Source organism: Sphaerodactylus townsendi, linkage group LG11, assembly GCF_021028975.2.
Source record: "Sphaerodactylus townsendi isolate TG3544 linkage group LG11, MPM_Stown_v2.3, whole genome shotgun sequence".
Lineage (NCBI taxonomy): Eukaryota > Metazoa > Chordata > Lepidosauria > Squamata > Sphaerodactylidae > Sphaerodactylus > Sphaerodactylus townsendi.
In genome coordinates this window covers 39,960,848-39,988,226 of record NC_059435.1, presented here as the reverse complement: position 1 = coordinate 39,988,226, position 27,379 = coordinate 39,960,848, and the positions used below count along the sequence as shown (strand labels likewise).

At 41.8% G+C, this 27,379-nt stretch overlaps 1 protein-coding gene across 1 annotated transcript in view; it reads right to left on the bottom strand.

Moving 5' to 3' along the window:
• HIBADH (3-hydroxyisobutyrate dehydrogenase) overlaps positions 1 to 27,379 on the bottom strand; it is an 89,992-nt gene that overhangs the window by 8,462 nt on the left and 54,151 nt on the right. The window contains exons 5-6 of the mRNA XM_048511500.1: positions 17,104 to 17,237; positions 15,328 to 15,404 (exon numbers count right to left, since the gene is read on the bottom strand). Coding sequence (XP_048367457.1) covers positions 15,328 to 15,404; positions 17,104 to 17,237 — 211 coding nt within the window. The remainder of the gene's footprint in view (positions 1 to 15,327; positions 15,405 to 17,103; positions 17,238 to 27,379) is intronic.

Here is a 27,379-nt window from a genome sequence, read left to right as displayed (position 1 = left end):
TGAGCCCATAGCAGTTCTGGTTCAGTCTCCAGTGACCTTTGAGAAGGGTGATGAGATCTTGGAGGGAACACTGGAAAAGAAGGAGTTAAGTTCTGCCAGAAGCAAGAATATCACAACAAATCAGCTCCTAGAATAATTGGGATGGCAACTGGAAAGGAATGGGAGATCAGCAGGCTGGGTTGTTGATGTCTGGAACTGCGGTTTTATGAATGAGGGTAATTGAGCCAGAAGTGTGGAATCATCCTCAGTCTTTATCAGGCTTTTTAAAAATTAAAGTTTTCCCTTTTTGCTTTTGTTTAAATGAGCAGGTCATTTTATCGCATACTCAGGAAATCCTCCAGATAAGTAGAGCCCAATCTTGTCTGCGGGAGGTCTCATTACGTGACTTTCATCATGCACAAAAGGCCCAGCCAATTTACTATTTGGTACAGTAACAAGCTGGAAGTCTGCAAGGAATCAAAGGAGACTAAATAAAAACTTGGAACCCTCCCCCTTCTTCCAAATCTCTCCCTCCAAGATTTCCTACGCTTTCCTGGGCTTGAGCAGGCTGATTTCTCTATCTTGAACTGCTGCTCAGCTGATGACAACATTCTGTTCCTTCTACAGCATATTCACGCTAATTTTTTAGTATTTCCCACACTTATTCAATTTAAAAAGTCATTATTCTACATGCTTGGGAGGTCCACTAAAACATTCGTAGGCTGCTTTCTTTTTTTGTGGGTGGCACCATTGTCCTGATTTGATATCTACATACAATGATACTTTGAGGAACACTTCAGAAGTTTGGTGTTAATGGGTGAGGATTTACATAGATATCCAAAGATGTAAGGAAACTGGTAGCAAGTGTATACCAGAGGTAGAACAAGCTGTCAACGTTTTTCTCACAGACTTAGCGGTACAATTCACCACAAGTCTACAAACTGTGTTCTTCAACTAATAATCTAAGGGGTGGGCAACAGAATTGAATTATCCAGGGAATTAAAGAAAGTCCTGAACATTCCAAGAAGCTACCTCCCTTTTGATCCTTCACCCAGAATTTGTAGAGTCTCTTTCCTTGGGCTGAGTTGAATATCCTGATTTTTTTGCACCCAAACATTGATAATGCAGAACTCTCATACCTTGAAGTAGACTACCAAGGGGGAGGGGGGAGAGGGGTGGGGGGAGGGGTGGGGGGGGGAACAGAGCCAGGGGAGGAATGGTTGAGGATAATTAACAGAGGATTGTTTTCCAGCAACAAAACAGCTGTAACTGCAGAGCTTCTCTGGACCTATCCCTTTGAGACTTCATGAGATTCCTGGATTCCAGCAGCAAAGTTTAAAGATTTTTTTTGGGAGGAGGATGCTAGAGGCAGCATGGGGCCATGTTTGTTTGTTTTCTGTAAGCCAGCTTATAGCCACCCTTCTTTTCACAAACTTCAACAGTCTTTTGCAGCTTCATTCTGGTAATCTGCTGCAGTGCAATTCATGAATTTGCAAAGCTAACCTGGCTTGATACCACACTGGCTTGCATCCAAGGATTTTTTCCTAACATGATTCTCCCCTTCTGTTGCACCCCAAAATGTCCTCAGAGATGCTGCTACTGGGGAAATGGTGAACCCCTCAGACACCGTGTGTGTGTGTGTGTGTGTGTGTGTGTGTGTGTGTGTGTGTGTGTTGTGTGTGTATTAGAGATTTGCTCTTGGAGGGAGGAATTGGTAGAAATCACTTCCTTTTCCTCAGTAGAAATGTTTGCTGGGCTCCAACCCACTGTGTTAATACGGTTCTTCTATATTATTCTGCAGCTCTCTTCGGACTTTTAAAGGATTTGAAATAGATTACACCATTTTCTACAGAGAAGAATAAAAAACATAACGAAAGCAAGACATTTAATAACTCTCTGTCCTGTCTTGGAACATTGCAGGCTGGAGTAACAAAGTAAAAAACAGATATTTTATGAACTTTCTGACAGACTTCAATATCATTCTTATTCAAGAAACTTGGTCTAACTTGAATGTCAAGATGGATGGTTATACTGCATCCTCCTTACCAGCAATCAAGGCCTCACATTATGGACGTTACTCAGGAGGCCTATCTATTCTAACAAGAAATGATATTGTTAAGAAATTCCTACCCAACTGTTCTTCCATTGCACAAGCAGTTTTAATTTATACTGAGAATACCCCATTAATTTTTATTAATGTATACCTTCCCCCAGGATTGGACTCGGATTCGCTCTCCACTACTTGGAATACGCTATCATACTATTTAGAAGAGCTTGAAGAGAGTCATCCCACTGCCGAACTTATCTTAGCTGGTGATTTTAATGCCCGTGTTGGCAATGATTTAATGGCGTTTTTAACAAGAGAAGGTTTAGATGATGATTATATACACCTTTTGTTGCTTCCGCACCAGCGCACTTCCAAAGACCATACACTAAACTCAGCTGGTGTGAACTTAATTAAATTCGCCATCAAAAATAATAAGCTTTGGCTAAATGGTCTTAGCACTTTTAAAAATGCTGAGGACTATACTAGGGTAACTACTTGGGGCCAAAGTGTAATCGACTATGTTATTATCTCCCCACTCTTACTGAATTCGATTCAATCGTTTTTTGTAGGTGACTTCCTGTTAAGTGATCATCTCCCACTATGCTTCTCTCTGAATACTAACCTAAAAAAACCCGTACTGGTTAATTCAACAACTTCTCAAAATTATTTTCCGCGGACAGTCTGGTCCTCACATGCCAAGTCCAAAATAATGGCTTGGTTTAACTCCCCTTTGACCACTACTCTCAAAAATTCCATAACTAACACTGAGCTACCTACTTTCAGCATTTCTAGTTATGAACAATTAATCAAAACTTTTATAAATGCCTCCATTTACCAACACTCTGCCATTACTAATCAAGATACGAGCAATCTGCGGGGGAAAAGGGATTGGTTTGACAGAGACTGTATTACTTACAACTACAATATCCGAGCCCTATATAGGTATTATCGTCATACGGGCTCCAAGGACATTTTGTCTCAAATTGCCACTCTTAAATATGAATTCAAAACCTTAACCAAACAGAAGCACCAAGATTTTGTAATATTGCAATGGAATAAACTATTACAAGCCTCCATTGCCAAGGATGCAAAGTGCTTCTGGGCATTGGTAAATAACACCACAGGCCTGCATAAGCTTTCTACCTCTTCTATCTCCCCAGACAGGTGGTTTAATTATTTCTCAAACCTCTTTCATGATCAGACATCTAATGAAATTGACTGGCCAGACACTGACCAACTCCCTATTTGGCCTCCAGTTACTCCTGCAGAAGTTACCATCTTGATTGATAATATGAAAGAGGGGAAAGCCCCAGGCCCTGATGCACTTATTTCAGAAATCTTCAAACTAAATTCGAAATGGTGGGCTGAATTGCTAGCAGCGCTTTTTACCCACGTCAACAACTCAGGCCAAATCCCTAAATCTTGGCTTTCTGCCATACTTGTGCCGATATACAAAAAAGGAGATCCAAGTGATCCCACAAATTTCTGTCCGATTGCTCTCTTATCAGTGGCCGGAAAGATTTACTCCAAATTCCTGCTGAACAAAATAGAATCTTGGCTGGTACACAATAAAATTCTTGGAGCTGAGCAAATTGGCTTCCGTAAAGGAAAAGCAACTTTAGATCACGGCCTTATTTTGTTTCATCTAGCGAACAAGTATGTTACCATGGGAAAGAGCAAACTATATGCAGCATTCATTGACCTCAAGGGAGCCTTTGACTCCATCTCTAGAGAACTTCTATGGCAGAAACTCCGGGTTTTAAGAATTGACCCAAGACTGCTCCTCCTGATCCAACAACTCCACTCGAATACATCTTGCCAGGTCAAATGCTCGCAAGAGGGCCTGCTAACAGAAAATATCGCAATCACGAAAGGAGTCAAGCAAGGCTGCATACTAGGCCCCACACTGTTCAATATTTTTTGAATGATTTAGCCCCTGCATTATCAGAAACCAATAGTCATCCTCCTATTCTAAATGCATTGCCAATAATATTAATGTTATATGCGGATGATGCAGTTTTACTTTCAAGATCTAAAGTGGGCCTTCTCCGTTTGATTAGGCGATGCATCCAGTATTGTAAAACTAATAAACTGGAGATTAATTATAACAAATCCAAAATTTTAGTTTTTTCACGACGGTTGAAGATGCACAAGTGGGAAGTCAATAATATTACTCTGGAGCAGGTCAAACAATTTAAATACCTAGGAATCACCTTCTCTTATAATCTGTCTTGGCTCCCGCATCGCAATCTTTCCTCAACCATGGCCTCCAATAGCGTTAGAGCAGTCTCCCGTTTCTTTTACAACACTGGTAATAGATATATACCTGCAGCAGTTAAGGTATTTAATGCCAAAGTCGGAGCACAGATATTATACGGGTCCCCAATTTGGATCTCTGCAGTTAATAAAACCATTAACACTCTACAATCCAAATTTCTACACAAAATAATGGGCCTACCTAACTGTGTTCCCTTTGCTGCTATTTGCCTGGAAACGGGACAGATCACTTTTGAGACCTTGGCTTGGTTAAGAGCATTCAAATATTGGCTCAAAATACATTATCAACAGGACTCTTCCAGTTTCATTCACTCTTTTCTACAAGATAGCAAATCAATGTTATGGTCAAATATTATCAAAAACAAAATTGAAACCATTGGTCTATCCTTGGAATCGCTCAGTATGCTTACCCTTACTGAGGCTTATAACACCCTGAAAGTGAAACTGCTTGATGTGGAATTCCAAACACTGACCAAGGCAGCAAAAAGGACATGCTCACCACTTAATCTAGCAATACCCCCGATCCAAGGCCAAATGGCTAACTATTTAATTACTCTGGTTAACCCAACACAACGGCGAGCCTTGACGCTTGCCAGATTTAATGTTATGCCCTCCGCTTTTTTGCGTGGCAGGTTCAATAATCTTGTTAAAACTCAAAGATTATGTTCCTGCAACCAAACGCAGATTGAAACCATAGCCCATTCTCTGTTTCACTGCTCGAGAACCAAGGGAGTCAGAGATCGATATGTAAATTCCATACCACTACTCACCATGGCCCCTGCTGACTTGGTTGCAATTCCAATTCTTCTGAATAATACCAACCCTGAGATTGTGGCAAACTTTCTCCTTGAAATAATTGAATGCAAATAATCCAGCAATGGGTCTAAGTATGTTTAGAGCATAAGTAATTAACTTCTCCCTTCCTTATCACGCCACCTTACTTTAATATTTTATTGCTATACTACAACATATTAACCTGGGAATTTAGCATGTCTCTGTAGCAGCTCTGAAATGTTTATCTGTGGTATTAATTTTAGATTTAATATGTGTTTCAATTTCTGTCTCTTGCTAATAGTAATCATAACAAACATGGCCAGTATGATGCAGACAGAATTTGCTTGTTGTTGGGTGGTTCGGGCCCAGTGGAATGAGAACTGGGGGCCTTCTTTTTGTTGAAGACGTGAACATGGATCGATGTGTCATGCGGGTTTGCATTGGATGTGTTTTGCTGTATTGGTTTGTTTTGTAGCTATTGTGTGTTTTGTTTTTTAATATGCCAATAAAGGCTTTCTGTTCTGTTCTGTTCTGTACAGATAAGAATAAAAAACATAACGAAAGCAAGACATTTAATATAACTGCCTATTTAATTACTGCATAGTTCAAATATTTCACAAATGGTATTCTGTTTTAATATAGACTATTTTTAGCTTCTGTATCTAGTTAACAGATTCCCATGTCCACAATAAGCGCATTCTCAGGAGTCTCCTAATCTCTACTTTTTTCCCCAGGAGGGGCTGCTTCTGTGTATTCACTCTCTTTACATCCTTGTGTACTCCAACTGGTTTGGCCAGGATGGAGAAGTAAATTAGATCCTACGTGTATTTCTCCAGTTTTGAGGTTGTCCATTTTTTTCCTTTTCCTCCCCAATGTATTTTCTATAAAATTGGAAGCCACAAAAAATATACAAGTTCCCAAAGTAAATACAAATCTTGTCAGTAGTTGGACTCCTTCTCCCAAAGGCATCATAAAGATGGCATAAGAGCAAGCTACTGCTCCACACAAAATTCAGAGGATTGGGGGGTCCATCCTGTGTCAAGCTTGGGAAGGAAGGTGGCTGATAACTGAACTTTTCTTCTGGCCTTAAAGTGGGCTGGGAGGGACAATGGGGCTAGCTAATCTCCACTGTGTTACCCTAGGGTGATTCAATCAGTGCTCCAAGCACGCCATTACTTACCCTAATATGTACCCATCCCAGGAATCAGTCAGTATTTAAGAGAATAGTCCAGGTGTCCTCTTGGGACATCAGGCCTCTCCTATCTTAAAGTTATAATTTTGGAAAATTCTTTGTCTCTAACTTTGCTGGCAGCCTAGATCATACTGCCTCAGGACTCATACTGAGGTACTAGGAATAAAAGCCCATTCCAAGGGAAAATGAAATGGGCTCTAGCCCAGGTGGCGGGAGTCTTTTACAAGTTGGTTGCCTTCTTGTGCCCACCCCACCATGGCCAGGAGGTTTCTTTGGATGTTGCAGGGGTGTTGGTAAAGTAGGGGTGGGCGTTCGGAGGCTAGAGAAGTTAACAGGAGGGCCCAGGTTGGTTGTGGGACTGGGGAGGGTGGGTAGGAGCCAGGGGAGATGGGTGTTGGGAGGGATGGAGGAGTGGAAAGGGATGGCTTTTGGGAGAGGGGCCCAGAGGGAAAGGGCGTGTCACTGCTGCTCTGCCAATGATGCAACTTCTGTATTGGGTGCAGGGAAGGGTGACTGGGGGAAAGGTGCAGAATTTGGGGAGGCCAGTGGGAGAGAGTGGGTCGGCAGCTCTGCGGGAGAAAGGGATGGATTTTGTCAGATGCAGCAGGAGATTGTGAGTCGCCGTTGCTCTGATGCTGGCTTTGGTGCTGAATGAAGGGAAGGATGGGCAGGGGAAAGGGTCAGTTGTTGCTGGGCACAGCAGGAGAGTACAGGCCGCTGTTGCTCTGGTGTTGGGCTGTGGCTTTGGTTGCTGAATGCAGCAGGAGAGGGCAGGGTGCCATTGCTCTGGTGCTGGAGCCAGCTTCAGTGGTGGGTGGGGAAAGAGCCAGTAGTTGCCAGGTGCAGTGGAAAAATGCAAGCCACTATCGCTCTGGTGCTGGGGCTGGCTTTGGTAGCTGGGTGCAGCGGGACAGGGTGCCTTTGCTCTGGTGCTTCAGTGGCGGGTGTTGGGATGGGCATGTGGGGGAGAGAGTCAGTTGTTGCTGGGCTCAGAGGGACAGTGCGTGCTGCCATTGCTCTGGTACTGGGGACCACCTTGGGTATTGTGTGTGGGGAGGGCAAGTGGGGGAAAGGTCTGGCTTTTGCCGAGTGCAGTGGGAAAGCACGGCCTCCGTAGGTGTAGTGGTGGGGCAGCTTTGGTGTTGGGGAAGGGTGGGCGAGGGAAAGGGCCAGTTGTTGGAAGGGTGAGCAGGAAAGAATAGTGGGGGAATGGTGCCATGATGGTGAGCCCTTCACCATTATGTGCCCAAGACAGAGACCTGCATGCCCATTGGTTGAGGGTTCGTCGTCACAACAATTAGCATATTACCCTATTATACAGAGTAAGGTAAATATTGGTCCTTTAATCATAAATATTGTGTGTGTTCTGGATCCATGAGCACGCACACACACACCCCGCTTTGTGTGTGGGCTCTTGCCTTAGCTCCTGGAAACGCTGGTCGTTTTCCTCTTCAGCACTGCTTTCACTGGACACCCTTTCAAGGCTGATAATAATCACTTATCCCTGAAACTCTATCCAACTTCCACCCCTTTTCCTCTTAGCCCTTGCATGCTTTTATATGTGTGCTGATTGCCTAAAATACATACCTTGCTCTCAATAATTAGTATTAATAAAAAACAATGTACCTCCAAGAGCATTAAACTCAGCAAATAGCAACCTACTGCTAGTCCCTGGCCCCCCAAGTGTCCAATTGTTGTTAGCCAGAATCAGAGCCCTTTTGGCTTTGACTCCAGCTTAGTGGAACACTCTTTCAAAAAAGACGCAGACCTGGTAGGATCTGTATCAGTTCCACAGGGCCTGATAAGCTTGAGTTGTTCTCCCAGACCAGGGATCTGCAACCTGCAGCTCTCCAGATGTTCATGGACTACAAATCCCATCAGCCCCTGCCAGCATGGCCAATTGGTTGCAGACCCCTGTCCCAGACCTATGGTTGAAGGCAGTAATAGTATTCCATCTTGACTGGCCTCCTTCCCCCCCCTTATTCATCTCTTTTTTTCATTCCAATTTTCTTTCCTTTTTCTCTCCCTTCTGTTGGGGTTGATGTCAGTGATTTATAGTGCCAAAAATGGAATAAAATTTTAAATTTGTTTATCAGATATATTTGTTTTAATATTTGTATTCTATACTGAAATGTTGCATGCCACTCTGACCCTGTCTTGATGGGAATGGGTGACCTATACATTCTATTATATCATCATCGTTGTTGTTGTTGTTGTTATTATTGTTGTTATTATTATTATTATTAACAACAACAACAACAATAATTGTACAAGTGCCTGTTCATTTGAGAGTTTTCACTCAGGATTATACTGGTATGTACAAGTTATTGATCCCAGTTACCCCCTCTTGCTCTGTCTCTACAGCTAATTCCCTAATTAAAATGCCTACCTAGGATAACAGTCTGACCATGTGAATGTGAAATCAAATACACATTACTTCCCAAATTCAAACCCTGGTCAGAAATAGTCTGTTATTCTGCTTTCTAGTACATATTTTTTTAGAAATGTAAAAAATCTAAAAAATGGAAAAAGAATCCACCTCGTGTTTTAATTAAGCATTCCAGTGACATAAATGGAATGTCAATGCAGGCACATCGTGCTAATGTATGCTTCTGAGAAGAGGTTACTACAAGGAAATTCATAGCTGATGATATAATGTTTTTCACCTCACAAAAGCTCTATAAATTGTAAATGCTATATGTATTTTATTAGGGAACAATTCTGTCACTTCAAAAACACACTTGTCAACCGAGAAGAAATTGATGGCAGAAGCATTCATTTTTAGTGGTTCTAAACTACTTGAAGAGAGTGCGCAAGTGATCGCTTGCAGGTATGTGCGTGCATGAATGCACAAGAAACTAAACTACTTTGTTTTGCTAGCAAAGAACACTTACAGCAAAAATTTAAGACTATGGAGATTTTCATGCATGAGAAGAAAATTAAATTCCAGATACAGATTCATTTCTAAACACAAAAGATGATGGTATGCATAGCTTACCTCCTCTTGTTTTCAGAACGGCACTGCTCCTTAACATTCTAAAGAACCATCTTAGAATCCAGGCTTGGGTGGTGGTGGTGCTGGGAACTAAATTTCCCTAGACCAGGGGTCGGCAACCAGTGGCTCCGGACCGCATGCGGTTCTTTTGTCCTCGTACTGAGGCTCCACAGCGGCGACGCCAACGACGGCAAGTTGCACTTGGGATGCGGCGAGCGCACCTCCTTCCCCTCCCCCTCCTTCCTTCCTTCCTTCCTCCCTCCCTCCCTCCCTCCCTCCCTCCCTCCGGTGTCCTTTCCCCTCTTTCCCTTGTCTGGGACCTGGGAAGGAGAGGAAAGGACGCTGGAGGAGGAAGGAAGGAAGGAGGGGGTGGGGAAGGAGGTGCGCTCGCTGCATCCCAAGTGCAACTTGCCATTGTTGGCGTCGCTGCCGCTGAAGGCAGGGCTTGAGGAGGCCGGGGGTGGGGCTGGGGCTTGGGGAGGCGGGGGCAAATGGCTCTTTGGGTTCTAAAGGCTGCCGACCCCTGCCCTAGACACTTGCGTTGGGTATCATGGGCAACTGGTGATTGCTTTCATGGTCCATCCAGGGAGGGCAGAAGCAGAGAGGAACAAAGGGAATGTGTAGGTATGACAAAACACATTTGGGCTGGTCATGGCAAGATGGAGTTTGTAGATTAGTGTGGCACATGAACATTGCCATAGAAGAGAGTTTTGGGAGAATACAGATAGAAGTTTCAGAATGAATTAGAAAATAGTACCTCCAGCCTAAGCAGCCTTCTTCCATCTTAAGTGGCTCTTCTTCCTATAGAAAAGCCACTTATGCTGGAGGAAGGCTTCAAACTTTAAACAGTGGCATAGTGGGATATGAGCTAGTGTTTCAGTATACAGCCACCACTCTGGGTCACTGGAGAAGCAATGTTGACAAGAGCAACTGAGTTTTAAAGAAAAAAAAAACACCTGAAAGTGGGAGCTTGGATGCAAAGACTTCTGTAATCAGATCATGATTTCCACAGCTTCTCCTTCCTGCGGCAACCTGAGATACCTGCAAAATCCTGCTCCTGAGGAGGGGAGACTCCCAAAAACAGGATTTTGAAGTGCATTTCCATGGTACAGGGGGGCACAAAAGTCAAGCACATCAGACTAAACTCCTTGCATCCTGGAAATGCTGCACTGGATCCAGTCCAGGGTTCTCAGGGCATCATTCCAGATCATTGTTTCATACACTTGTGCCTGTATTTTGTAACTTTAGAATGGCTGTTCCAGTATCTGATACCCTGGTAGGAAGCCAGTCTTCCACACTTCATTGCACACCTTGGACGGGAACTCAAGTTGCCTTTCCGCATCAGAAAGGTCACTTCAGTCCACAGAAAGACACTTTCATTTTGTGCATGAGAATATTTCATGTGAAACATCAGACTAAATTCACTGATGTTGTACAAGAGCTTGTGCAACATCTTGTAGAAACACAAGAGATGGCACAGAAACTACACAAATTCCTGTGCACACTGCTACACATTTACAAAGCAACACGAGATACTATTTTTCTTCTTTGGAACTCATCTAAAACATTGTTTGGGAAGGAAAGTAAACTTTAAATAGGAAAACACATGTACTATATGTTGAAAGCATTGTGTGTTTTTCTAAATGGAAATAGGCAGGTGAAGCATATACTCACAGTTATGTGTATGTCTACATTCCAGCTGCCACTGAAGCTAGTCATGTTCTTCTATTCATTCATTCATTTCTTTTTTTTTTGGCCCATAAACAACACTGGAAAATTTATAACTCATCAGGGAATTCTTTTAAAAAGCAATGTAGCAACATCCCAACTTGCATTAACGGAGGAATTCATAAAGAGCAAGATGAATTGCTAACAGTTCTCATCCAACTTCTACAGCTGTTGGTCCATCTTTGTGTACACAGACTAAGGGACAGATGACAGAATGGCATTGTGATATAGAAGCCAAACAGAGTCAAAAACATGACCCACCTTGTGCAAGCCATTAATAAGCTTGGCTAATGGTTCTAAAGAACAATGGCCAAAATCCAGCAATTGACTACTAGGCAGCATAACCTGGGCTTTTGTAGTGTTTGGCTGTGGCGTGGATTTCAAAAGCCAGTTGCTTCCTTCTGTGGCCTATAATAGGAGCCAATTGAATCTGTATCTGGATTGTTACCAATGCAAGTATGTAAGGTATTTGATTAATATGGAAGGTAGCTGACACTTGTTTCTCAGAAAGTAGAAAACTCCAGTCCATTCATGAAGTGACAACATCCATCAGCTTGGAACAAAAACAATAGAATAAAGCTAGGTTTAGGAAAAGATTTCACTTTCATACCTGTCTTTATTTACTCTGCCAACAGGACCCAATTCTGCTTGGCAAAAGCTCATGAGTAGTACATAATTAAAATGACAGATGCTGCTGCTCTACCAGGGATATGGGGGTATGGCCCATAAAGCACATGTCATCCCGGAACTTGGCATTAATGAAGGCATTAAAACAGCCCAAATCCATATCTTAAGAGTTTTAAAAAGTTAACAGGAAATATGACAATGCTGCAGTACTTGCATTCTACATTGTCTGCAAATATCAATTATGGTTGCAGGTATTGCCAATTATGGGGGCATGTACCCCTGGCTAGCTGAACTTTTTAAACTACAGAAAATGTGACTTTCTGCTTTTGCCAAACACAATGAAGTCACACGTGATTGATTTTTCATTAGGCAAACCCATGACTTAAAACTGACTATGATACAGCTTTACAATCCTCAATTACAATCATAGTGCACAACCGTATGGGCTTTATGATGGCTTGTTAAAGGTACGCTTCTCAATCCTACAGATACTCAATTTTAAAATGTAAATGGTGCAAGATATTGATAAACCAATTAGCACTGATGCAAAGCAAATTCCTCTTTCATCTCAATTACAACATGACAACTTAATAGGTCAACACAGCCTAACATCTGAGACAAGGGCAATTCAATAAAACAACTGTATCTTGATAGGATAATTAAAAGGAAATGCGAATTTATTAACCAGTCTTTTAGGTGCACCTGTGTTTGTATGCACGCACACATTTACACACACATTTATGTATTTCATTGTACCTAATACACATTCAAAGCAGCAATTTATACTTCAGGATCCAGACTCACAAATAGTTATAGTGTGCCTATAACTACAGGATCAAAACTCACAAATAGTTCTAGATTAACAATGTTGTGAAACTTATTATTAGCCTCACAATGAAAAAATGAAGCCAACGCTAATTAAAAGCAAAATTACTGAAGTACTGCAAAATTAAATGAAGTCTCTTTTGCCTACACAAAAATGAGTTACAGAAAAGATGCAGTACAAATACTTTGAAGCAAGATTTGCCAACCTTAGGCCAGGGAGTCTAACAATGAATTAAAATGCTAGTATAAGCTCTTAAAAATATCCAAGTATTAAAATGCTTATCACAGTTACTTATATTCACATTTTTTTAAATACCAAGAGACATGGACAGGATTGTGCCACTAATTTGTGTCTGACATGATCACGGCCCAGAACTAAACACAGCATATTACCTATACACTGTGGTCCATCAGGTTGTCGATAAACCTCTTTTTTGTCATTCAAAGGCTTACAAATAGGTATGGCAAACTCTTGGTAAGTCACAATGTATACTTGCAAGCTACTGTACACACAGTAGTTGCTAGGTTGAAAGGATTTTCTCAACACAAGGATGGCAAACTTAGGAACTCTGGAGTGCATGGTTAAAAAAAGAGGGGTGATTATTGATTTTGCATTGAAGATAAAAAGAAACATCAGAAAGGCAAAAGATATCAAATCTTAGACCATTTACACTGCACAATACTTGCCTTTCTAATATCGATTAAAAAAATGCTAGTCTTGACTTTTGAAGCCCCGAATGACTTGGGACCAGGTACCAAAAAGGCCAAAAGGACCCTAACAACCTGCCCATAATTTGAGATTGTAATCCGGTAAGCCACATTGCATGCTGTCATTGTGGAAGCTTCAGTTGGATGGTATGTAATTAAAGAAGATTTGGATTTATATCTCATCTTTCTCTCCTGTAAGGAGACTCAAAGTAGCTTACAAACACCTTTCCCTTCCTCTCCCCACAACAGACACCTCTGAGGTAGGTGGGACTGAGAGAGCTCCGAAGAACTGTGACTAACCCTAGCCTAGTGGTTCTCAACCTGGGGGTCGCAACCCCTTTTGGGGGTTGAACGACCCTTTCACAGGGGTCACCTAAGACTCTCTGCATCAGTGTTCTCCATCTGTAAAATGGATAAATGTTAGGGTTGGGGGTCACCACAACACGAGGAACTGTATTAAAGGGTTGCGGCATTAGGAAGGTTGAGAACCACTGCCCTAGCCCAAGGTCACCCAGCAGGAATGTAGGAGTCCGGAAACACATCTGGTTCACCAGATAAGCCTCTGCCATGCAGGCAGAGGAGTGGGGAATCAAACCTGGTTCTCCTGATTAGAATCCACCTACTCTAAACCACTACACCACACTGGCTCTCAGTGGTGGTCACCAATGTATGGAAGTCTCTACTCCAGAAAGCTTGCCATAAAACTGTTCGCTTCCTAAAGCTTTTGGGGTCAATGTTTTGAAATAGCTAAAATTGTTCCATTGTTGCCATCGAGCCTCTATGTCCTTACCGGGGGTCCTTACTGGGACCCCATGGTGGGCACACATACAATCTGTGATCCGCCAGCTGCACTGACTCGGGGTGGAGTACTGAATCAGGTTCAATGTTTGGTGGTTATCTTTAATGGCCTAAACGGTCTGGGGCCATTGTATTTGCAGGACCACTTCCCCCAGTATGTCCCCCAACAGATGCTGCAATCAGTGAACAACAATCTACTGGTGGTCCCTGGCCTGAAAAATGTGACATTTTTGACCCTGGCCTCAAGCTGGTGGAATGCTCTGACCAGTGAGACCAGGACCCTGAGGGACTTGATGTAATTCCACAGGGTCTGTAAGACAGAGCTGTTCCCCCAGGCTTATGGTTGAGGCAGCCATTGTTTCCATCATTCAACTGGCCACCCCTTCCCATATACGTCCTTTTTCTGGGTTTAGAATTTCTGTGCCTATTAGATGTTTTATAGTTTAGGATTTCACTGTATTTAAGGTGATTGATTTAACTGCCATCTGTGATGCTAACTGTGATTATAATTTATGTTTTTATAATTTAATGATGTTGGAAGCTGCCCTAAGCCTGGAAGCTGCCCTAAGCCTGTGAGGAGAAGGGTGGCATACAAGTTAAATAAAACAAACCAGTAAATAAATGTACAGCTCCACTCCTCTCTAATACCCTGCCTATCAAAGGATACAAACTGAAGAGAATCAGAGGGCCTACACAGCTGCACGGCCAGCTACTATCACCACAGTAGCATAAAAATCTCATGAAAGGACACAGTACATGGCTTTCTTTTGTTTTTTATATATCTATGCAAATGTGGTACATTGCTACAATGCTTATTAATTATCTACTGAGGGTTCCTAATCATAAGTCACCTGGAGAAAACAGAGGTGGGAACTCCAATATCTGGTTCTACTCACTGCAGGATAACAGTCCATTGATGCCAATGGGTTTAGGATTGCCCTATAAGTTGCAGAACACGCTTCAAAAGGTGGCTAAATACAGAAGAATTCATTGAGATGCAACTAATATATTTGATGGTACAATTCTGTATATCTCCCCGCCTTTACATGTTCAAGCTGTTGCACTTGATATTCTCTCTCCCCTGTACGTTTCATCTGGAAATAAGAAAAGGGAGCCACTATATATAACCTAACACACACAAAGCACAATTTTATTTTATGGCCTTTGTAAAGAACGTCCCTGCTCCCTGAAATCCTATACTAGATTAAACAAGCGAGGCTTTTTGTAACATTGTAATAATGAAATAGTATACTTCTGCAGCAGACAGCTGTTAATCTACATCTTTGAAACATCATTCTTTTTCCATAGAAAAATCAGCCAGAAAAATAAACAGAAATGGCTAACATATAAAAAAGGATCCCATAAAATCCAACAAACCTTATTCCAAGATTCATGGTCTCAGCAGTTCCAATCATACTGATAGCTAAGAGCATGTTATTGCAGATTTTTGCAGCCTGGAAATAAATAAAATACCTAATGAATTCCTCCATTACTCCGAAGAATATTAAAACCAGAATCTAATGCCATCGCGAATGACTATTTGCAACAGCCACTCCCTAGGGCAAACAGCAGCAAGATTCCATGCATCATAGCAAAGGTTTAGCACTACAAAACATCTGTTTGGGCACACTTGCTGAAAAATGTCATTTAGTATACTTCTGATATAATGACTACTTTGCCTTCTTAGAATATATGTATTAACAGCACTGTACTTGCCCTGGCCCTAGTTGAGGCTAGCCTCAACTAGCACCAGGGCAAGTACAGTGCTGTTTAATACATATATTCTAAGAAGGCAAAGTAGTCATTATATGAGTCTGGCTAGCCTCAACCCTCAGGCCAACAGTTTTTCGATCACTGATTAGTAGCGACCTTTGAGGAACATATCGGGAGAGGTGGTCCCGTAGATATGTGGGCCCCAGCCTGTTTAGGGCTTATCACCAGAACCTTAAACCTGATCCAGTACTCCACCTGGAGCCAATGCAGCTGGCAAAGCACTGGTTGGATAAGTGCACACCATGAGGTCCCCGTAAGGACCCACACTGCTACATTCTGCACCAGCTGGAGCTGCCAGATCAGGGCCAAGGATAGTCCTGCATAGAGCAAGTTGCAGTAATCTAACCTGGAGGTGACGGTTGCATGGATCACTGTGGCTAGGCTGGTTTGAAACAGGTAAGGCGTCAGTTGTTTCACCTGACGTAGATGATAAAAAGCCATTTGAGCGACATGTGTCACTTGAGCCTCCATTGATAAGGACATCTAACCACATTAGCAGATTGTCTCATGCTAGGTAAACCGTATACTAGAACTCTCAGCCCATTGCAAAGAGTTCCAAAGCGGTTAAAATTTCCACGACGTTTCAAAGACATGAGCAGTTTTCACCAGAGCCGTGAAATGGTCTGAGAATGTGATAAAAACATATTCATGTTTTGTACCACACTTAAGATCTTCTTGTATTTACACTGGATTGAATAATACATGCAAATAAAGTTCCATTTGTACAATGACCCTGTCCTAGTGCCTCCTTTCTGCTGTAGCTCTTTGACCTACAGACTAGGAGACATTCTGGAGTGCGATGGGATGTGGTTCAGGGGGATAACAGCTAGAAAGGAAACTGGCAGAAATTCCTTGTGCAAGCTGAAGTGCCTGCTCAAGAAGCACTACAGGTGGAACTTATCAGAGGGAGGTAAAGGTCCTCCCTCTGACCTGATCCATACTGACCCATGGGCTGACATCAAATCATGCCTTTCCCAGTCATTTACATTTTATCCCCAGCTAGCTGGGGATTCATTTTACCAACTTCAGAAGGATGGAGGTTGAATCAACATTGAACAATTATCTAAAACTGACTTCCACTGGGATCACACTCAGGTCATGAGCAGAGCTTTGACGGTAGTACCGGAGTTTACCACTTTGCCCTATGGGACTCACAACTTTTCTCCTTCGCAGTTTGCTTATGCACCCACTCTGCCTCGCTCTACGCATCCAATGATGCAGGCCTTTACCTACGAAGATCCCATGTGAGCCATGACATGCAAGTAGACTAACAATCATTTTAAGGGAGCACCTCAGTGTAATTGTCATGGGAGAGCAGTGAACTTTAACGGTGTTCCAAAAGAAGGAGAAAGCTCAAGCGCAAGAGCACTCAAACAGTACCTGTCCAGTTCCAACTTCTCCACAGTAGACAACATGGGAACCCATACAGGTGAGCAGCTCCTTTGCAGCATCAAACTCTTGCTCCACTCCCCCAACCATGAATGTAAGGTTCCCTGCACGAGCTGCCCCCACACCTGAAGGGAAAAAAAGTTGAATATAAACACATATGTAACTACTCATATCTTATTTGCTTTCCGGTTGTTCTATAGGCTGCTGCTAAGGACTGGAACCAAGGAAAAAAATCGCTTCCAGTCTGCTGTAGATATAAAATTGGTCTGTTCAGTGGAAGAACTTTTTCAACCCCATCCTAAGATCACCAAAGTCACTGAGATTTATTTATTAAATGTACACAGGACTACAGTATTAGGGTTGGATCCAAAAAACGAAGCAGAGTTCTGATTCCTTCCGGCTTCCCTGCTGCACCCTTGAAATACTGGAACAATATGAGTGTGATGTGGGAGTCTGAGGTGTTCAGGCAGAAATCAATGAAATTTCACTTTTTTCTCCTCCTCCAGCCAAAAAGGAACACTTTTTACTCTGGAAGGAAAAAGGCAAGGGAAGTGTCTTTTTGTCAAGTGATTTTGTCAAGTCTTTTTGTCAAGTGATTTTTGTCTTTTCTAGGTTTCCTTATAGGAAAGCGGTTTTCAGTCAGGTTAACAGCCCCACCCGTTCCTCAGTGCTGTGACTCTAATTTATCCAGTCAATGTCAAACTCTCCCAATTTTTCTTTATAAGAGTTTCATGAAACTCTTTTTGTTAATGCACTTTTATAATGGCCTTGGTTACTAGCCACATGCCCTGCCCCCCCCCCCCCCCAGCATAAACAGATATTCTAAGTCACAATATACAAACAACCCTGCCCTCCCCCAAGCTTTACCCACTTTAGGTCAATAACTTGATATCAGATTACAGACTGCTAAATAGCTTTGAGAGCCATTCATAAGAGCAAAATTAATGCTGACAATAGTTTTCAGCTGGTTATTCTTGTGACAGCTCACTCTCTCAATTGCCCTAAATACTTAACGTTTCAAGCATTGAAGAAAACAATAATAATAAAGTGGTTAAGGAAAAAACCCAAGAGTTGTGCTTTCGATACTTTAAAGTGAAGCACATTCCCACTATGGTGGTTATATCTTCCATCAAATGTGGCTGCTGGATCCTGTACACGTCAAATGAGAAATATGGAAAGCACAGAGCACTGGAGAACATTAATAAAAAGTTTGATTAAAAGTTTTCACATTGAGGATAAATGTGTCTAACACAGAGTTCAGCTACACGTTACATTCTATGGGTAAAAGGCAGCCAAGCTCTCAGTCTATTAAAGTCAATGGACACTCCTGACACACGTGGATACCTGGAGCATCCTTGTCTTGAAGCAGAGACGTAGGTATAGATTTTTTATGGGGGGGTTCAGGGGCGGGCCAAGTCCCCACCAGCCCCCGGGGGCATGGTCAAGCCTCCCCAAGCCCCACCCCCAGCCTCAGTGCTTATAAAAGCAGCTCTCTGAGGCCTGGGACGACAGACTCCCCTGCCCCTCCCTCCCCCACCCCCACCAACTGGGCTCCCAGCTGGCAGTTCCTTCTGCCCACCCCTCTGGGCAGAGGCATAGCTAGGGAAAATGGAGCCAAGTGCAAAATCTGAGTTTTGGCCCTCACCAATCTGAGATTCACCCCCACCCTGAAACAGCATCACTTTCAATGTTTAAACTGGGGACCTCATATTCTCCCTTTAAATCCATGCCAAAGGGGGTGGGTTTAAAAGGAGAATCTGGGGAAATTTGGGGGGTGCCTGCTGTCAGGGGTGCAATTGTTAAGCTAGCAGCACCAAACTTTCAGGGTATCTTTAGAAGACTCTCCTAATGATACCACCCAGGTTTGGTGAAGTTTGGTTCAGGAGGTCCAAAGTTATGGACCCTCAAAGGTGTAGCCCCCATCTTTTATTAGCTCCCATTGGAAACAATGGGGGATGGGGGCACCCCCTTTGGGAGTCCATAACTTTGGACCTCCTGGACCAAACGTCACAAAACCTGGATGGTATCAGTAAGATACTCTCCTGATGGTACCCCCCAGGTTTTGTGAAATTTGGTTCCTGGGGTCCAATGTTATGGACCCTCACAGGTGTAGCCCCCATCTTCTATTAGCTCCCACTGGAAACAATGGGGGATGGGGCACCCCCTTTGGTAGTCCATAACTTTGGACCCCCTGAACCAAACTTCACCAAATCTGGGTAGAATCATCAGGAGAGTCTCCCAACAAACCCCTGCAATGTTGATGCTGCTAGCCCAGGGGTAGGGAACCTGCAGCTCTCCAGATGTTCAGGAACTACAATTCCCATCAGCCCCTACCAGCATGGCCAATTGGCCATGCTGACCGGAAACTGATGGGGTATGGTTCCCTGAGGCTGCCTCTGGAAAACTCCCATTCACCTACCCCTGTGCTAGCCGAAAAACTGCGTTCCCTGCAGGCCAAATACCTAAAAAACACTAATAATACAACCCCCCCCCCCACAAATGGAGGGTGGAGCTTCGGCCATGTAATGGGGGGGGGGGAGTTTGAACCCGAGAACCGCCCCTTACCTACGTCCTTGTCTTGAAGTCCTATTGTGTGAAAAAGAAATGTTGCTATTAAGTAGCATATCCCTTTTCTGTTAAGCTCTAGTTTTTTCACTTATCTCTGTCAACAGTTGAGAAGGCCACACATCTTGCCCCTGAGGCATTTTTAACTCTTGGATGCAGCTGATGGTTGAGAACCTTTGGAATGCAGGATCATCAGAAAGCTGATCAAACAGGTCATTATAATTGCACCAACAGAAGCAGCATTACAACCCCTGAGCAAATGTCTGTATGCTATTATGGGTTATATACAGGCCAACCAAGTGGAGGTGAAACCAGACCATGTTGAGGTGATGATAGGTGGTGGCTGTTAGTACAAGGAAAACTGTACCAACAGCAACCTAATCACACTCTAAATAGAAGAGCCAATTTGTGGTCTGGGTGCAGCCCAGGACCACTTTTTTTACCATGGCAGCGACAGCCTTCCTATGACACGTTTTTGAAATTCAGTCCCCGGAGATTCACCATTAGTTTTCATATTCACAATGGAAACTGCTTCCACTTTCATCTTCCCAGGAGGCAAAGGGTACCAGAAAAACTCTACCCAGTCTCCTGGCACATGCTAAATATGCCTGAGTCAAGAACATTAACAGACAAAAGACCTCATTATTACGGCTTGAAAATTATTTTTCTGCCATCACTACTGATATTATTTTGTTAGCAGATGCCTGATGAAGAGTCCTGGAGAATTTGAAAGCTTGTACAGTTTTGTGTCATTTGAGTTGGTCTTAATAAAAGATATTACATGGATTTTATTCTTTGACCAATATGGCTACCTAGCACCTCAATTACCTAGATCCTTGTAACATTTACACACTGGGTCACTGCAGCATACTCTGCTTGGGGCTTGCTTTGAAGCTTCCATTAGTGACTCAAAACAGAAATTGACCAAGTGAACGTTACTAATCTCATTTTTGCATACCTACGCACACTGTCAGTTTCAGGGTCCCATTCAAAGTGTTGCCTTTTATTTATAAAATATTATATGGTCTCAGTGTTGTTTGGTACAGGGAGTATGTCCTCATCCATTTGTTTACCTGTTTTCTCAACTGAACCAGTAAGAAGAAACATAAACCTGGAGAAAACATGACCCTAGATTTTTTAGTGATGCACTCTTTTAGGTCTCTTCAAGGTCACTGATTTCAGGTGTTTGCTACTGGCTGTGTAGATTTGTATTTATAAATTTTGTATTTGTGCCATTGTTATTGTTTATATTATAATTGGTTATTTTGATCCAGTACAGCCAGGGCTGCTAGGGAAGAGTGAAAGGACAAAATTCCATGGCCCAGAAGTTTGGCAACTGATCCAATGGCTTTCATATGATGTTCGAATGGGTCTGGGCTGGGGATGGTTCTTAGCAGCCCTGTGTATGGAAGCTTGTGCAATTTGGAAAGGTGGCACTGGAAGGACACCCCCCCCCCCCTTGACATAATGGCCATTATTTCTCTTCACAAATGCCTTATCATGAATTTATATTACTGTAGTTTTGAACACAATACATTATTTCGAGCAGATATGCCAAGGAAAATATAGTTTAAATTCTTTCCAATTTTACATCATCTTTAGGTCTCCACACTGTATGAATAAACATGCAAGAAAGCACTGGCTCCTTACTGCATTTTTTTCAAATAGACAGTATGAGACTGCAGAGTCTATAGCAGCAAATAACATTTTGTTCCTCTTCACTTGGGATTTTACGTGTGAGAATTTTATTGTTTTTTTAAAAAAATCTTTAAATTCTTTCTAACTTACATGACATATTTTATGACATGCGGAGGAAAACTAAAACGTATTGTAAATACTAAGGCAAAGAAAGGTACTTGGCAAGTTTTACTATGTTGTCAGTGATTTTTTTATTTAAATTCCTTTGAGCGACTAAAATCCAGATTTAAATTCTACCCTACAAATTAGAGATATTGTGCCATGCAACCATTGAGAAAGAGCCATTTTCTTAAATTTAATATTGAATACGTACAGAAAGATACAATCCAAAATAAGCATAAGTACTATTTCAGTACATACACTTAAAAACTGCCTTTAAGGTTATTCCACTGAAACCAGTAAATCACTTAATTTGCTAAAGTGCACTTAAATGTTTTAACCAGTCTCTGCCACCAAATGAGATAGAGAAGAGGGCCAATGGGACTAGGCTGCTATGTGAACTGTCTTTAAAATGCAATTGTTTTAATCATTTTCTACAGATGCAGCCTCACAAGGGTCTGCTGTCACAGGGACCATTTACGACTTGTTATGGTGTCTCTATTGTTTACCAGAGACATTCAAGCTAAAAAGGCGACAGCTGGGACAGAAAGCTGCTACTCAACTGAACAATATAATCCTGTGAAAAGTAATCAACAAATTTAAGGGTGTTAATTAACTTTACACTTTATCATGTTCAATTAGTTGTCCTTTCTCAGAAAAGATTGCCATGCACAATCGGTTTAGAGCGTGCCATGTTTGATTTGTAAGTGATCACCGTTTCGGTTTCAGAGCTGATGTCAGATGTTCTCTTGGGTTTTGGTGGCACAGATGAATGGCTCTACACATGTTTCAGGGGTGATCTGGTTTAACATAAAGTAGCACAACATAACCTCTTGTCAACGTATTGCTGCTTTCACAAAGAAGGAAAAACTGCAGCATACACATGCACAGAAACACATACATTTCACCACAAATAACAAGCAACACAGGTCTGGATACAAGAAAATAAAGTTTATCTTCTTCTAGAACACAAAAAAGACACTTAAATGGACCATTTTTCATCATTATTTCTTGAGGAAAGTCTTGTGTTTTAGGGGCACGTTTGGGATCATTTCCTCTCAGCAAGAATTCTACTTCTGCTGCAGGATGCTTCATGCGCAGGCACACTTACATTTTGCCTAATGTGCATAGCCTTTAACAATGGCATCTGAAATAAATGTTCTGCAGTTGCTGGGAGGTATAGGCCACGTATCTGAAAGAGCCCTACAATGAAGGGCTCCTTTCATTTTTTCTGAGCTATATATTTGCGATAAGCTCCTGGAAATTCTATATGGAAAATGTAAGATTCATCCTATGATTTACCAATTTTACATCTTAACTGACTTTCCCTTAATACGTATGTTTCCTGCTTTGTTAATGGGACAAAGGCAAAAGAGATGATGAAGTGACAAATGCATTCAAAGTGAATTTTGGTGAAACCAAACCCTGCAATTTCTCTGTACTGGCAAAATGGAGCCGGAAGCCTGGAGCACATTATTTCTCCCACTTTACTAGCAACTTCAAAGGCTGAAAACAAAACTCCACAAACCAAAGGAAGTTGATGTCAGATTTTATTGCAAATGTATGATATTAAGCTTCACATCATGGATGTGGAACCTTATTACTGTAGTGGAATTCTCAGTAACTAAGGAGAAACATTTAGAACTCTAATCTACCTTTATCATTAATGGACATATACGCAAAGAAAAGTAGCTGGGTGAATACACAAATTACAACAAACTGCAAAAATATGCAAAATACAAACCAAGTGAACACAATTATAATTGCTATCCTACTCTGATTCCTGAAAAGAAATAAGGCAATCTTTTAACCAGAGAAGTTTAACTGTAAACGCTCATAATAGGCTAAATTAAATATTAAGAAGGAAATTATAGGACATTTCTACAATAGCTGAAACGACCAAAAAAACAGGCAGCAGAAAACATTAGATTTCTGCAGAAGATCTGCAGGGAGAAAAGGAAGCGGTCGATAGATCTTTAAATTGGTGGAAATAGCTGTTCTTCGAGCCCAAGTTGGCAGCTGCTACATTTGCAGGCCTGGTTCATTATTTACCCATAATGACCATCAAGCTCCAGTCAAAGTCGGATCACAACAACTGTCAGCAGCTCTTTTAATTGCCTTGTTTAAATTCAAATAAATATCACAATGGCCCAACTTCTGCTGAAAGAGCAACAGAAAACTGTAAGGGATGAGCTGCTCTGACTTCAGAACTACCAATACAGAGAGGAAGTCTGAAGAACTGTGCTAAGAAAGCATGTTTTTAAATATATACATGTATCTTAAAAGGAGGTGAGACTACTGGATATTTTTCCACCCGAGCTTCCCACAAGGATTCTTATTTTCTGCTTCTGAAAAGGTGTGTACATCAGTGTGGTTGTTTTTTTAAACCCTCTCAAATATTATTCTGAAACACAAACACACACTTTTTTGTGTAGTTTGTTACTCATGTTACTTTCAATATGTTTGTTACTCATGTTACTTTCGAAAGAAAATTTTGTCAAATCCAGAATTAAATCAGATTAGTCTCTCGTCTAATTTTGTCTTCTTGACGTTGTTTAATCTTGGGAATCATAATCGTCTATCGCATTATCAGGCTCCTCTCTTTGTGCTCATGTCACTATAATAATGATCTCCCTACTCAGTGGGGACACAAATCAAAACTAAGAGTGGTTCACCACTGGGACCTACAGGAAACAAACATTTGCATAACAGTATCATGCACAAAGAGGACTATGACGTAGAAATGCGCTTGCATGGATGCATTCATGACAGTATCTCAATTGACAAGTGTTTTCATTTAGATCACAATGATCAGATAAACAGAACAGTTCTCTGTCACAAGTCAGTAGTACTGAGGTGTTTTCGGTAAAGGCTCAGTGCTTTTGTTCCCCACTTTTGGAGGCTCTGGCTGCTAGTTAGGAACCACCGGCATGTCCGCTAAATAGTACACTGTGAACCATCAGAAGAGTAGCCATGCAATTCTGATGCAGGGAAACAGTCTTTGGGCAGCTAAAATACTAATGTATTGCCTCAGAAATGTATGGGATCTAATAAAATTATTTCTTAATTATGGAACCTCACAATTAGACTCTGAAGTGCTACAAGACTCTTGTTATATTAATTTCTTATTCATGGTATACATTTAAAAAGGCACCAGAACGCGGGGAAAAGATTAAACTGAGTTATATGCAGCTCACTGGCAAAAATCATTGCCAGGTATTGCCAAAGCCAATTCAAAAATGCACTGATGGATGCTCCCTAGCACAGATTCTGTGGTCCATTGCCCTCTAAATCAAAGTTTAGCATTTTTAAAACCTAAAGATAACAAAAATGCTAGGATTGTATTAACAGAAGAAAATGAAGTGGGGTATACCAGCCTCATTCACTGGTGCATGTACTGATGGGATCAGCTAAAGCAGGGGTAGGGAACCTGCGGCTCTCCAGATGTTCAGGAACTACAATTCCCATCTGCCCCTACCAGCATGGCCAATTGACCATGCTGACAGAGGCTGATGGGAATTGTAGTTCCTGAACATCTGGAGAGCCGCAGGTTCCCTACCCCTGACTAAAGGAAGGTCAAGGAATGACATTATAGTTCTGGAAAACTCCAAAACTGTGGTCAGCATGTGCTTAGTTCCATATGTCAGGCTTCAGTGAAGCATATAGCTTTCACTGAGAACATATACTTTGCATGTGAACAGCACCTATGCGTGTACAGAGTTAAGGTTTCTGAAAAGAAAGTCAAAGGACATACAACTTGTTACACAGTGAGGAAATGTGCTCACTTGTGGTGAAAATGCACCAGTGGAAGGGAGATGAAGGTCACTGAAAAGCAGAATGTGGTGATAACATGATTATTTCTGCCACCCCACATTGGCCTTATACACCAGTAAAGCACATGCACTGAGCTACTGCAACAATGTCATTACAAAATTAAAGGCACAGAAAGAACGAAGGTTGCCATTCAAGGCTGTTCATATGGGAGAACAAGCAACTGCCTGATCCACAAAATAGCATCATTACAGAATTTATGCTCCCGGCAAGGTGTTGAGTGGCCACTGGGATTAAAGTGCTTGAACTTTGCCATGGACATGAGTGGGAGAAAAGCCAATAAAATTGCACAGGAAGTTTGAGACAGTCAGACATCTGAAACACAAAACGCAATATGCATTCGGCTAAATATAATGAAGGGATCAACTGCTCAATGTAGTCCTTGATGATCACACCAGACAGCATGAACTAAAGGTCCTGAACATATATCACTTATGTCTGAAAATTCCCTAGGTGCTAGAAATTTACAGTAAAATGTTCTCTGGCTATTTCTTCTTCTACCAAAAACAAGCCTACAAGCTTAACCAGATTAAACAGATGCAAATTATAAAATACTATGTTTTGTACTGATCATTAAACAGCAAAGAGGTGTTATAGCACTTGAAAAGTTACTTGGAAGGGCAAGAAAGGCCACTCTTACTATGTCAGAAAGAATGTAAATTACAGTAACAAAGCAGGGGGGAAATCTTCCTGCCTAGCAAGATAATGCAAGTCATGCTCCCATAGCATTTAGACCCAGTGTATGCCCAAGTCTCATAAATCCAACCTAAAATATGTGCTCAAGTTCCAGTTCTGACATTTACTACATTAGCTGCCAAAATTGGGACAGCCATTCAACGAGCGTATTGAAAACTGAAAAACCTCCCCAGAATACCAGGATCTTGAACCATTGCTTGTGAGAGTTAATTATTTTATAAAGACAAGCAGTGACCCTGACTCATCTAAAGAGCATACTGCTCTTTTCCTGTCATACATTCTTTCAGAATCAAGCCCAATGAAACCACATATGGCCTTTAAAAAAAAAAACCAAGATAAAAAGCAGTTCAGGAAGGGACTGAAAGTCAAATTGGCTGGAGAAGTCTATCAGCACATGCTCAGATTGCTTTGATTCAACTGCAACTCAAAGTTACATGATACAAGATTCCACGTGTGGCTACAGGGTAGCCAGTAGGAATAACAGATTTCTTTCTGATCACCATCTACCCCTTTATGGTACTCCCCCTCAAATTCACAGATCTCAGAGAATTCAGGAGGCTGTCTTATTTCTTGCCAGATGAAGGAAGTAGAAGCTACCCCTACTTTAAGTTCTAGGCATGCTCAGAAGTCCAATAGAAAACATTAATCTCACTCAATGGCAGCCTTTGGAGATGATCTAAAGAAGCAAAAATATTTCTTGCTGCTTCTGAGCATCTATGAAGGAAAGCTCAATCCAGCCATCCCTGATATTGTCTCCATGTGATTCAGGACTTTGGAGAAAAGGAAAATATCACTGACCATCACAAACAATGACTAAGCCAGTCGTAATCTGTTGTCCCATTAATGTAGAATACGTTATGCATGCACACAGTAACACATGCACGCATGAGTATATACAACCTCTGGACTGCTGCTTCTCTTGCTGTAGTTCACTCATGCTCAGAGAGATGCTAATTTTAAATGAGAGTGCATTTTTATGCACCTTCAAGTGAATGAAAAGATTGGAGGTTTCAAAGTAAATGGAAGTTGATGTTGCTGATGTATGCACAAAACACTTCCCAGTGTAGCATTTTCACTTGTCTGGGCAAAACAAAACACAGAAAAACTCTATTTTGTAGAACTGAGGTAATGATCAATTCACACAATCAGACAAGCTGGTAATTATTTGTGTTATATTTATAATGTGTCATTTCTACTCCATGCAAAAAGCCACAGCATTACTGCAATTACTACATGACAGGCATTGCTGAGAGAACTGGCAATGACTTGATCAAAGTCTGTTCCTTTTTCAAGCTAGGGCTTGAGACACCGAAGTTAAAATCCTGATCACCCGTTTTGCTCACATAGAGAAAGCTTAAAATGCAAAGCAAAACCACTT